The 14,232-nt window shown below is 37.1% G+C and overlaps 1 protein-coding gene across 3 annotated transcripts in view; it reads right to left on the bottom strand.

The window, feature by feature from the left end:
• SMC5 (structural maintenance of chromosomes 5) overlaps positions 1-14,232 on the bottom strand; it is a 94,182-nt gene that overhangs the window by 38,190 nt on the left and 41,760 nt on the right. For all 3 annotated transcript variants that reach the window (XM_003995387.6, XM_045043636.1, XM_045043638.1), the window contains exons 9-11: positions 7,609-7,864; positions 5,093-5,247; positions 1,364-1,477 (exon numbers count right to left, since the gene is read on the bottom strand). In XM_003995387.6, coding sequence (XP_003995436.3) covers positions 1,364-1,477; positions 5,093-5,247; positions 7,609-7,864 — 525 coding nt within the window. The remainder of the gene's footprint in view (positions 1-1,363; positions 1,478-5,092; positions 5,248-7,608; positions 7,865-14,232) is intronic.

Here is a 14,232-nt window from a genome sequence, read left to right as displayed (position 1 = left end):
CATCTAATTACACCCGACTGAATGCCCTTTGCAGTGTGTCCTCCACTTGTAATCCAAATGCCCTACTTCTCACACTGGACCAAAAACTCACTGGTTAAGCTTAAAGAATTCTAAACTATACAAATGTCTAACTTCTGGGAGTCCATTCTGTAATTTGATACATGCGACTTCTCATCCAGTTACCATATATTCACATTCCCTGCCAACTCCCAAACCAGGAGGGCACTTCGATAAAAGCCAAAGAAAGTAAGGGATTCTTTCCAATCACTAGTGTACCACACAAAGAGGACCACTGCAGCTGATTCAGGATCCTGTCCTCGCTCACACTTGTAGCGAAAGTTTAACCAAAACAAAATCTAAACATAATCTTTAGGGCTTTTAAAAGAAGAAGGTGTATGTAAAAGGAAAGAAATCTTACCATAGCAAATAACAGCTAACAATGTATGTTTTATAGATAACCATAACCCGGGTGGCTCAGGCAGTTAAGCATCTGACTTCGGCTCAGGTCATTTCACATCTTGCGAGTTCGAGCCCCATGTCAGGCTCTGTGCTGACAGTTGGGAGCCTGGAGCCTGCTTCAGATTCTCTGTCTCCCCGTCTTTCTACCCCTCCCCTGCTTGCACTCTGTCTCTCTTTCAAAAATAAACATTAAAAAAATTACGTATAGATACCCATATATAATAAAAATATTTGCAAGCACTGTTCTAAATACTTTTCCATTTATTAACAGAATTAATCCTCACAACCATCTTGTAGATAATGGATCTGCATTTTACAGATGAGGAAATTATGGCATAAAACATACAGGAAACTTGACCAATTTAGTAGCAAAGCCAGAATTCAAATCTTGGCAGCCTACCTGTATGTAGGTCTATGCTTCTAACTACTAAGCCATCCACATTGCCTTTTAGTGCCTTAGATTCTCAGTGGTGTTTCTGTAGCCAGATACAGAATTCTCATACTTTTTGAAGAGGTTTTATTGAAAGCAACAACATATTGATTCCCACGCTCCCCGCCAAAGAAAAACCGAGTTCATTCCAATACATTTCCAAAAAGGATTTCTACGACCAAAGGCCCTTCATTACATTTTTTTCTCTTAAAAGAGTGTGACAGAATTATTTTTACGAATTCCAAATAACTTCAAAACACGTTTCAGGTGGAATTATGGGCTGTTTTTTCTCTTGCAAAACAAATTCATTCCCCAGTAATGACACAGATTAAAAAAGAAATTAACAAAATTGAATGATTTTACACAAGAGTTACTGCTGGTATTAGTCACTATTTTTGTTGTAGTTTGAATTTAAAAACTTAAGCACTAGAGGGTAAGCACCAGATGAATCAAAGTATTATGATGGTTACTTGCCTCTTTGAGGAAAACCTCCATATCTTCTTGACTTTCAAATACAAAAGCTCTTAAGTCATTTGATGAAATATGATTTTCAATATATTTGGCATTTTTATTATCTTTCATATTGATCTAAACAAAATGAAAAGAAAATATAAGTTGATTTTCATGAAATCCAAACTGATTGCAAGAACATTAGTTTTACTTAGACGTATTTAATCAGATTAAATACTTAAGGGAAAAAAATGAAAAACACTTTGTACTGAGACAACATTTCAACACCTCTATAAGTTAGTACCGGGAAACATTCAATACATAGTAAAACAAAAGCCAACACACGAATGAGTACCTGAAGCTTATCAATTTGATACTATTCAAGAAATAATGAAGTTCCTTTCTAGTCCACTCATTAAAAACCTCTGAAATAGGCTTAGATTGTAATCTAAGAGTATAAAGATTTCTCCTCTATTCCCACACTTTTAGTATTTTTCTTCTTAATCTTCAAGAGGAATTCATACTATACACGGCAAAAACCAATCAGTTCAAAAACAATGAAAAAAAAAACTTGCTCTGAATGAATTTTAACAGTGTTTGCAAGAGAAATCCTAGGCTTGTACCACTAGAACAGAAACTTTAAGATTTATTTTTAAAATATTAACAAATAAGGCACTTCTGCATGTGACACTCAATGCTATGGAAAATACTAAGATTGGTCAAGAAAACAGATTATTTCAAAAAGACTACGCTATTATTTTTTGCAGATGGTAAGTATGTTGAAAAGCAGAACACAAGATAAAGCTCTATAACAGAGGTGCATAAAAAGTACTATCTATGGAATTTTGGGAGCTGGGATAGATTACCTTCAGCAGATGGAAATAAGTGTTCTTGAAAAAATAAAGATTTATGAAAGAAAAAGTATATGTACTATATATAAAATATAGCATACTAGTTAAGAGCTAAGTCTCTGGGGTCAGACAGATATTGCTTCAAATCAGGTACAACTTAAATTTCTTAAAATTTTAGTTTTTTACCAAAATGGGTATAGTAAAATAGTCTGTATCTCAGGAATAAAAGGATTAAGACAGAATAAAAAATTTAGTGCAATGCTTATCATGTAAATGTTGGCAAATATTAGTATTTTAAATTATAAAATACCAGTTAGCATAAGAATGGGAAAACTGATAGACGAACAAAAAAATTAATACCATCACCAGGACATAGACACTACACCAAGTTAGTGTTTACTGTTTCACAATATTTTTTGGTACCAAATTACTTCATTAGAAGGAACGGTATAAATGAAAGAAAATTTAAGTGGGTGTTAGCTGTAACTTTTAGAAAGGCTTAAAGTAACCCCAATGTGACTGCTGGAAGTCACCTTTTTAAAATAGTTGTGGATAAGCCAGCCTAAGACTCAGCTCTCCTTATCACTCTCTCCTGTAACAGATGTCACATCTTTGGGCCTCCGTCTTGTGTGAGGTTGGTTACGTGGTCATTCATTTCTTTGAAGAATTTCACTTGTTCATTTAGACAGTGAGTCTCAAAATTAAGTCACACAGGTGGGGGGTCATTTCTATCCCCACCCAGTTGGTGCACTTCCAGGAGTGACTAAGTCACACGTTTCTCCCCAGGTAGAATGCAAACTGCATTGCACTCATTCTGGCCTCGTGACATCCTGAAGGAAGATTTCATCATGTTGTCACTAGCTTCTTTGGTAAAGAAGATACCTGGCTAAGTTCTCCAAGGCCACGTCTTTGCGACGTAGTAAAGACACAGAGAGGTAGACAGAGGAGGCACAGCACTCCAAGGTGATGTGGTGGCTGATGGCAGACTTGTGTTTCAGCTCTTTAAAATGCACTCTTTTTCAGGGTGCCTGCGTGGCTCAGTCAGTTAAGTATCTGACTTCAGCTCAGGTCATGATCTCGGGGATGGTGGGCTTGAGCCCCTCATTGGGCTCTATACTGACAGCTCAGAAGCTGGAGCGTGCTTCAGATTCTATGTCTCCCTCCCTCTCTCTCTGCCCCTCCCCAGTTCAAGCTCTTTCTCTCTCTCTCAAAAACAAGTAAACATTAAAAAAATAAAATCTTTCTATACATCCTATCTTATAACCTGCTTTATAATTCATTAGTAAGTCATAGTAAGTCCTTTTATATCAAGAGACCTAGAACATTTTTAATGGCTGCACAGTATTCCATTCAATGGATGTACAGTAATTTGCATGACCAAACAACAGCTTTGGGAATTTCATTCTCTGTCCCACCACCATTACAGTATTATAAACACTGCTGTGAGGAACAGAACTATAAACAAATCTTTGCACACTTCTCCCATCGTAGATTGGAATGGTCAGAAATAACGCCTGGAAATGGACTGCCAGTTGACAACTTCTATGACTAAAATTTTAAGTTGATATATTGTTAATTTGCCTACCTTGATGACATTTCAACTAGATATTGGAGGGTTAGGTAAGTGTGTGTATCGGGATGGGACTAGGGGAGCAACACAGTTGGAAGAAGGTAGTAGGAAAGGTGAAGGGTTATTTCAGAAAGGATGAAAAAAAGAAGGGTATATCTTTTCATCTCAAAGATTCGAATGTAATTTGTAATGTAAATATATGCCTGCTAGTAATCCCTCTTGGTGACAGGCTACTGATAGGAGATGCAATGATAGAAGGATGGCAAATTTACTAATGTTGTGAATTATAATTTTGAGGTTGACATTTTAACAAAAATCTGTTGACAATTATAAGGATCAAAATATTTTCTTATATTTTCTTTCAGTCCTTACCAGATTAATCAAAACAATAATGTCTGCATCCAAAATAGATATTCCCTTCTTGATCTGGCAAAAATACTCTAATAATACATACCTGAGCAAGAAGAGAATACAGTATTATGCATATTAATTTTGCTAACATAATCTAAGATATAAAAAAGAAAACTACATGAAATGATTTTAAACAAAGGATAACACAAACACGAATTACAGAAAATAGAAGTTTTCATGAATCCTGCAAGGATCTATAGTGCATTCTTTTCTAAAGTAAAAAAAAAAAAAAAAAAATTACCCAGCAAAAACAATCCTTAAGTCATTTTGGTGTAAGTTTTACGTTCATATTATACCTAATATATCGCTACCAAAGACTGTGGTGTTTACTTTCTTTTCCCTTTCCATGGCCAAAATTATTATTTTAAATATTTTAGATGGAAATTGTCCTAGCCATTCCATCTAAATTCCAATGAAGCCACACTTCATTAAATGATTTGCTAAATATAGCTTACCTTCTTCTTAATGACCCATGATCATCAAAAAGAGCTATCAAAGGTTTATGCTGGTTTCATTCTCAGAATTCTCAGAATGCTAATATTTGTAGGTAATTCTCTTCTGTCTTCTGTTAGTTCCCCCATATCAACATAGTTATTTACAATAGTTTCCAGCTCTTTGGCAGCATTTAATCTATTGCCTGCTATCTAACCTAAGAACAACAACAGCCAGAAGGAACTAGCTAACCAAACTAATTTTATACATGATTCCTGGTCAATAAGCTAAGTTTCCTACTTTTCCTATTGTTGGTCAAGGGCCCTTTAGAAAACTCAGGTATGGATTCAGCAGCCTACCAACTGCCACAAGTCTGATAATGGAAAAGCATGTTGTTAATAAAACTAAGAATTCTTAAAACAACAAAAATCTATAACGATTGCAATAATAAAACTAACAGATGCTACCAAGACAAACAAAATTTCTTACCGTGAGCATTATAGGTTCACAGACCCTTTGCTTAAATTTGTCCCGGTTATTTCTTAGCCATAAAACAGCATCATATGTGTCACGGTATCTCTGTCTCAGCTTATCTTCCTTTTGATTCATAAGATTGTCAAATCGTACAATATTATCACCCACGCCTAAAAAAGGAAAACAAAGTATATCTTTGAAAACCTGCATTAAATAATACAAAAGCGTATCTTAGATCTCAAAGTTAGCACCACTCAGCAAGTACCCAACACAGTGAGAAAGCAAAACCCTGGAGAAATTATTATCAAATTTCCAAACACTTGGGATAAAAAAATGATCTTTAAGCTACCAAAAACAAATAGGCCACATAAAGAAGATTAAGAAATCGCTATATTTCCTAACACGAGGTGATTGCAATAGGCCTTCAAACTTCGGAGAGAAAAATTATTTTCAACCTAGAGTCATATATACAACAAAACCAGGTTAAAAGGGGACCATGAAATGAAGGTGTTGTCATTAAATCCCAGATATCTGTAATTAAATTCCAAATATCTCTTCTTACAAGGTTACCCAAAGATGTATAATGGAGCAATGCAAGAAAAAGACACGGAATAGTTTTATCCAATACAGACAAGGATCTGTGACAAATCCCAGATGGCAGACACATGGGAGGCTTTGAAAACAATCCATTTAGGTGGAAGGAGGGGGATAGGGGGGCTCCAGAACTCACAAGAATGCCTAATTGTTTTTGTTTTTTAAGTAGGCGGCACACCCAACATGGAGCTTGAACTCACAACCCTGAGATCAAGAGTCACATGCTCTACTGACCAAGCTAGCCAGGCACCTCAATTGTTTTTTAAGGAAACGCTACAGCAAATGTTTTTCTGTTTTTGTTTTTGAAGGAAAACTAAAACCTTTAAAAAAGCTATCAGGGTGCCTGGGTGCCTCAGTCAGTTAAACATATGACTTTAGCTCAGGTCATGGTCTTGTGGATCACGAATTCAAGCCCCATATTGGTCTCTCTGCTGTTAGTGCCTAACTGTGCATACATAGCCTGCTTCAGATCCTCTGTCTCCCTCTCTGATCCTCCCCTGCTTGCACTCCCTCTCAAAAATAAACATTTAAAAAAATAATAAAATAAAAAATATCAATAAAAGGAAATCAGATCAAAATGTACTACCTGGCTCTTCTGTGAATAAGTTTCACTGTTGTAGTAACAAGTAATACTTGATATTTCTATCTTTTAGAATTAACCCATAAACAGAGCCCATAAAACTTGATATGGTGTTCAATAAAATGTTTTCAGCCTTGAAAGAAATTTCAAGAGACCAAATTAGAGAACTTAGAGTGTCAGAAGGGTGAAAAGTAAACAGGATGAAAGTATCGGTATTTTTAGCTGACAAAGTGTGCACTCAAGCAATACTGACAATTGTTAAATGACAAAAGATTTAAAGATACTACAGTTAACCGATAATAAATGTTAAAGATTAGTAATTAGTATTAATACAATAATGCCACTTGAGGAATTACAATAGGGACAGGAGATGTTATGAGCAGGAATCTAAATCCAAAGTACAAAACATCAAAAGATAATGTCTAAAGTTGATTCATCTAGCCAGGGCAAAACAAGAACATGATAAAAATATAAATGAAGGTCTATTAGAAAACACTGCCGAGGGGCGCCTGGGTGGCTCAGTCGGTTAAGCGGCCGACTTCGGCTCAGGTCATGATCTCGCGGTCCGTGAGTTCGAGCCCCGCATCGGGCTCTGTGCTGACAGCCTGTTTCGGATTCTGTGTCTCCCTCTCACTGACCCTCCCCCGTTCATGCTCTCTCTCTGTTTCAAAAATAAATAAACGTTAAAAAAAAAAAAAAATTAAAAGAAAAAAAAAAAAAAAACACTGCCGAGGGAGTTAAACATGCTTTGTCCTGAGAGCAGGTCTGGAGGTTTGAAAGAGGTTGGGCCACACTTTTGTTCTAGTTTTTCTTTCTTTTTTTTTTTTTTTTAAACCACACACATCTCGTACTTTGATAAACAGACCAAGTTAGGGGTTTTTGTTCTTTTTTACTGATCTTAGTTGGATACACTGAGCAGATAGAATTTAAGACCTGTTTTATGTGACTCATGTTATAAATCTATTTTCATGGTCTACAGGAAAGAAAAGCAAAGATGATTTGGAACAGGTTTGAAGGGGCAAAGCTAATGGAAGGTTATGAAGACTAGAATGAAGAGCTTAAATCTGATCTGATAAACAATGGTGGAGGACTTTGTGAAGAAAATAAAGGAAAGCATTTTTGGAGAATTAAATCAACCACCATTATCTGACATAAGACAGTGGTAGCCAGTGGCAAAGCACGGTATATAATACATCTAGGTAATTAAGGCATCAATTTGGAAAACCCTAGGGGAGATTCCTCAACAAGGGGATTTGAGCAGGTAAAGACCTGGTTCCAGGGGAAGAAGAAAGTCCATCAACAGAAACAGATCTCCATTTTATAAACATCTCTTCACACTAAGTTTAATAAAACTTACTCTTTTTCTCCTTCTCTAGGGTTTCCTTCTCTCCTCGCTTATCGATCACCTCGCCTTCACATGATGCCTTTTCATCTTGAATTCGTCTCAAATCATTTGTGATGGCATCAATTTGGGGCTGAAGATTCTCACAGTTTTCTGCGGTCTTCAGTTCATTTTGCAAATCTTCGATCATCTTCCGAGTGTTACTTATCCTCCTCTGGCGATCGTGTTCTTCATTCTGTTTTACTATTAAAGCCTGCTGCAGTTCCTCAATCTAATAAAACAAAAGTAGGTTAGTACTGCTTTACAAGACTTTTATAGTAATACAGTCTTTAAAATGCAAACTAAGTACATAGGTGTTTTCTTCACTAAAAGGTATTGTGTTGTGGGCTGTTATTCCTACCAGACCACCTGGGTTATCTTTATTTGTTCACTAATACATCCTACCTACCTAGAGCAAAGCTTAGCTTACAGTCAGCACTCATTAAATATGTGCTCAATGAACAAAATATTTATAAAGCCAATGAGAGATTTCTAAATACAGACAGAAAGTCAATGCATACTACACACCAGAAGACTGAAATTAAAACAGCATTTGTATGGTATATGACAGACTTTCAATTAAGCAGGAATATAAATGATGATTATGATTATGTAACCCTTAATTTTAAACTGAAATTAACTATTGTCTTTCAACAAAATTATTTACTATTACTTGAAATTAATATTTTGAGATTTTAATTGTCAATCTACATGTTTAGATTTGCTGACTTATATTCAGGGTAAATTATTAAAAAACAAAAAAAATCATATCTGCTAGATTTTTATCAAAACCATATAAAGCCTACCTAGAGCTAAGATTTTTAAGACACACACACATGTACATGTATACAACCTATTTTTTTTTACAGAAATAGAATTTCATATTATAGTAATTAAGGTTAACATATCACATAATTGTTAGCTTGCTTTCCTTCCAAGTCATATTTACTCCCTTACCTCCTCCCCATTATAAAAGTAGGAACATATTCATTGTAGAAAATATGGAAAACAGAAACTTAATAAAAATGTCCTTAAACACTTCCATTTTAATACCTACTTATTTACATGTTTCTATAGAACATATGTTTTATTAAATGACACCACTAAATATGTATTGAGAACAGTTTCTCATTTCTCCCATGTCCTTGGCAAAACAAAATTTTGGTTTCTGTGTAATGTTCATTGGATATAATATCTATGGATATTTTGTCCTTTTCCCTATTGTTGGACATCTGGGTTGGTATCAACTTTTTCCTTCCTAAAAATTTAACTTTGACAGTGTCACGATAACAAACTGAAATATGCCAAAATCACCTCTCCATAACAAACATGGAGAAGATGGAAATATATGAAAAAATTAAGAGACATATCTGTGCCTGAAAGTTCACAACGTTCAATAGGATTAAAAGAAGGAAGGAGACAAGAAGCCACACCGTTGGGCTGGAAATCCATGAAGTCCAAGGCAATGAGAATTAACAGGTACAGAATTAAGAATCACCAAATACATGAGGCAGTCCAGCTCCATGAAAAAGGGACAAGAAATTTAACAAAACCTTTGCACTCCCAGCAAAACAGACCCACCAAACTACCAAAAATCACTGGACTACTAAAGAAATCTGTACCAAAAGGTCTTTGTCTGACGTGAAAAACTGGGAAGCAGCCCAATATCCCTGCCCTTCCAGCTAAGTTTTCTGAACTCTAATTCATGTGTCACTCTCACCCAAGAAACTTCCACACTAATCCCATACTCATCATCTTCAATTTCCATGAATGTTCTCTATTGTTCCAACTGACACTTGGCTATTCCTGAAAGACACTTCTAGAGCCCTCTCTAGACCTTCTCCTGCCATAATCCTTCAGACTGCTTCAGGACTCAGAGGTGGGGAGAGGGTGTTAATCCTCATGAATCCCCATTGTACTATTTCTTCCATTAACTGAGCCCCACTGGAATTCCCTTCAAGACCATGGTATCAGGCTTTACCACCCTTATCTCTGTTGCTGTGTTAACTACCTCCCTCAAAAAACCTTCATCACTCCATTCGTTGATGATTGTAGCTCCCCACTCACTGCTTTCCTATCATTATGCCCATCACATATATAGAAAATCAATCTCTTTGGTCCTTGTGTTCCTGGACTTCAACTTCAACCATCTTTTCCTAAACCCCTCTGCAGCTACCTTCTCCTATGGTTATACTTCAAATCATGTAAATCACCCAAAATCATCCACCTGAAAACCATTTCCATGTGTCTCCATGTGTAGATGACACGATTGCCTATGCAGAAAATCCCAGGGACTCTATTTTTTAAAAAGAGAAAGGGAGAGAAAAAAATACTTAGGTGTAATCTCACAAAACACAGAGAACTTGCATGCTGAAAACTACACAGTGGTCACTGAAGGAATAAAAGATCTAAATAGATGGAGACATACCATGTTGAAAGACTGGAAGACCCAATAAAGTAAAGGTTTCAATTCCCCCCAAACTGATATACACGTTTAATGCAATTCCTATTAAAATCCCAGCAACATTTTTTATAGATACAGAAAAGATTTCGAAATCATCAGGAATGGCAAAATCAAACTGAAAATCCTCTCCTCCAAAAAAGCAATGAAAGCACTGACAAAAGTGTCGAAATTAACTTTTTTGAAATTCTGGAATTTAATCAAAGGCTTATAATAACCTGGAGACTGTTTATTCAAGAAAAATGCCTGAATCTTGGTAAAAACAGCAAGATGTATGGGATTAAAAAAAATTTTTTTTTAATGTTTATTTTGAGAGAGCGAGAAAGAGAGAGAGAGGGAGACACAGAATCTGAAGCAGGCCCCAGGCCTCGAGTTGTCAGCGCAGAGCCCGATGTGGGGCTCCAACTCACAAACCCTGAGATCATGACCTGAGCTGAAGCAGGACGCTTACCCGACTGAGCCACCCAGGTGCCCCAAGATGTGTGGGATTTTAAACATGTCCTATTCCCTTCCAGTTCGCTGGCAGCCCTGAAAATCAACTGCCCACAATCACAGTGAAATCATCAAATCAGCTACTTAACGGCCACTGTAGAGGTCAGAACAAGGTTAGAAAGTTTTCAAGCTCTCATTCTCAGATAAGTGCCATTATCTGATCCGTCTGCACTTACTCGAAAACCTTACCTGCAAAGGTTGTCTTTTTTTGATGTGACTCCACCACGGCTGGAAGTCTTTCCCCTGAAGGCATTTGTCAAAGACAATCAGTGGCCAGTGTTTTAACACCACAGTTGTTTCGAATAACAGTTGTGGCAAAGCTAACCAAAAAAAACTTAAAAAGCTGGAGAGGACACCCATAGGAGACTCTGGAAGCTCCTGAGAATCTAGAAGGCTATATGGCTATAGGAGTAGGACAGTGCGCATGCCTAGGATGGTACACATTCTCCAGAAAGACTGGAGGAGATCCTAAGCTCTCACAGAGGCTCTGTGCAAAGAATGTTTCACCTTGAGGCTATGTGCAAGTAGGAAGTGAAACCCAAAACAGAGCTGTAAACTAGCACTGGATATTAACCAAAGTTTGCAACAACCCAGGGAGCATTTACTGAATCTTGGTGGAAAGTAAAAACACTGCCCTGCTATGTGTTGAAGGTGTGACCCAACATGCATGAAGAGACACTCAACAAAGACTGGGAGACAGAGTGGTTGCAATCATTTAAGGAAATATCTGCCCAGTATGCTAACTCAGCACAGACTTCCGTTGTCACACACAACAAAAACTACAAATTTCAAAGCATCAGTTAGGAAAGTAACTAAACCAACAGCAACAAAAACATCATCAACAAACAGCAACAAAAGCCTGGGGAGGGAAGGACAAATGATTTCAGTTGCCACATCATGCTATTTAAACTGCCAGTTTCAACAAAAACAAAATATAGGTCATACACCAGAAAATTAGCAGTCAATAGAAAATATCCCCGAGGAAGTCCAGAAATAGACTTACAAAGTAAAGACTTTACAACAACTATTTTAAAAATGTTTTCAATGAACTAAAGAAAACCATGTCTAGATTACTAAAGACAAGGAAATAATGTCTCAATGAATACAGGATTAATAGAGGAATCAAGTATAAAAAAGAGCCAACTAGAAACTGTGGAGTTGAAAAGTACAATAACTGAAATAAAAAAATCACTAGTAGAGCTAAAAGCAGATCTGAATAAGCAAAACAAAGGGAAACTGAACATCAGTCACTTGAGATTATCCAGTTTGATGAAAACAAATGAATAAAATGTGTATCAAAGTGTACCATCATGTAGATCGAAATACGCAGAACAGGAATCTCAGAAGGAGAGAACAAAAACAGGCAGAATGACTACCTGAGGAAATTAAAAACCCCAAACTTCCCAACTTTGATCTAAAACATTAATCTGCATATCCAAAAAGCTAAATAACTTCCCAGTAGGATAAAGTGAAAAACATCATTGTTAACTGCTAAAAGACAAAACGTTGAAAGCAAGATAAAAGTAACTCATCAAGTACAAGGGATCCCCAAGAAGATTAACAGCTGACTCCTTCCTCATCAGAAACCAAGGAGGCTAGAGGGCAGCAGGATGTCATATTCAAAGTGCTGGGGGGAAAAAAAAACAAGAATTCTGTATCCAGTAAAACTATCCTTCAGAAACAAAGGATAATTTAAGACATTGCTAGATAAATGTGAACCGGGATAATTCATCACTAGCACACCTGCCCTACAAGAAATCCTAAAGTCAGGGGGCGCCTGGGTGGCACAGTCGGTTAAGCGTCCGACTTCAGCCAGGTCACGATCTCGTGGTCCGTGAGTTCGAGCCCCGCGTCGGGCTCTGGGCTGATGGCTCAGAGCCTGGAGCCTGTTTCCGATTCTGTGTCTCCCTCTCTCTCTGACCCTCCCCCGTTCATGCTCTGTCTCTCTCTGTCCCAAAAATAAATAAACGTTGAAAAAAAAAATTTAAAAAAAAAATAACTTAAAAAAAAAAAAAAAAAGAAATCCTAAAGTCAGTCTTTCATGCCAAGATGAAAAGACACTAGACAGTAACTTGAATCTATACAAAGAAACAAAGAGCACCAGTAAAGGTAACTACATAATTAATATAAAAAATAGTTAAAATGTATCTGTTGTTTGTAACTTTTTTTCTCTTTTCTGATTTAAAAGATAAATCAGTCCTGGTACTGATAAAAAAGATACAGTTGGTCTTACTCCCTAGTTCCTGGTTTGGACTTCTTAACATCCTTGAAATTGCCTGAGTGACAGGAGTATCTTTTGTTATTGATACTGAGCACGTTTGAACATGCCTGATTTTATGCCAATAAGATGATTCTTGGAAGGGCCCCGAGATCGCTTCAGAATGGGGACTGGTTGTCCGAAGAATCAACCACAAGATCAGAGGGCTGGAACTTTCAGCTCCATGCCCTGACCTCCTAGAGGAGAAAAGAACTGGAGATAGAGTTCATTTACCAATGGCCAATAATTTATTCAATTATGCCTACATAATAAAATGTCAATAAAAACTCATAATAAAATGTCAATAAAAACGACAAAGTTCTGAAGCTTCCGGGTTGGTGAAGAGGTCAATATGCCGGGAAGACAAAGCACCTAGTAGAGGTGAACGAAAGCTCTGAACACCCCACCCCCATATCTTGTCCTACGCATCTCTTCCATCTGGCTGTTACTGAGTTGTATCCTTTATAATCAACCAGCAGTTGTTAGGGCACCTTGGTTGGTTCAACTGATAGAGCATGAGACTCCTGATCTCAGGGTTTTGAGTTCAAGTCCCACACTGGGTGTAGAGATTAATTAAAAATTTAAAATTCTTGGGGCACCAGGGTGGCTCAAACGGTTAAGTGTCCGACTTCAGCTCAGGTCACGATCTCACGGTTCAAGAGTTTGAGCCCATGTCAGGCTCTGTACTGACAGCTCGGAGCCTGGAACCTGCTTCGGATTCTGTCTCCCTCTCGGCCCCTCCCTGGCTCACTCGCTTGGTCTCTCTTCCTCTCTCATAAGTAAATAAACATTTAAAAAATTTTTTAATTAAGAAATTTTTTAAAAATTAAAAATTTTTAAAAAACCCCAAAAAACAAAAAAATGGGAATTGTTAGGTGTAACATTTTCCTGGGCTCTGTGAGTCACTGTAATGAATGTAGAACCTAAAGGGGGACCGTGGGAATCCCTGCACTTGTAGTCAAGTCCAGCAGAAGTGCAGGTATCAATAACAAAAGATACTCCTGTCACTCAGGCAATTTCAAGGATGTTAAGAACTCCAAACCAGGAACTAGGGAGTAAGACCAACTGTATCTTTTTTTATCAGTACCAGGACTGATTTATCTTTTATCTTGCCCTGGGTCCTGGGTCCTTGAGACTAATATATGAAGCAAAGGCTGTCCTATGGGACCAAGCCCTTAGCTTATAGTCTGCTCTAATTCCAGGTAGTTAGTATCCAAACTGAATTGAATGTAGGACACGGCTGGTGTCAGAGAATCAAACATCATTACAAAAACAAAACTGCATGAAGAAAGAATTATAAACTGTGCTAACAGGCTTATACTAATTAAAGTACAATTTGTAGGACAGTAACAGCACAAAAGAGGGAGAATGGAATGGAGCTATATATAGG

Source organism: Felis catus, chromosome D4, assembly GCF_018350175.1.
Source record: "Felis catus isolate Fca126 chromosome D4, F.catus_Fca126_mat1.0, whole genome shotgun sequence".
In the NCBI taxonomy this organism is placed as follows: Eukaryota; Metazoa; Chordata; class Mammalia; order Carnivora; family Felidae; genus Felis; species Felis catus.
This window is presented reverse-complemented; position numbering and strand designations above follow the sequence as displayed.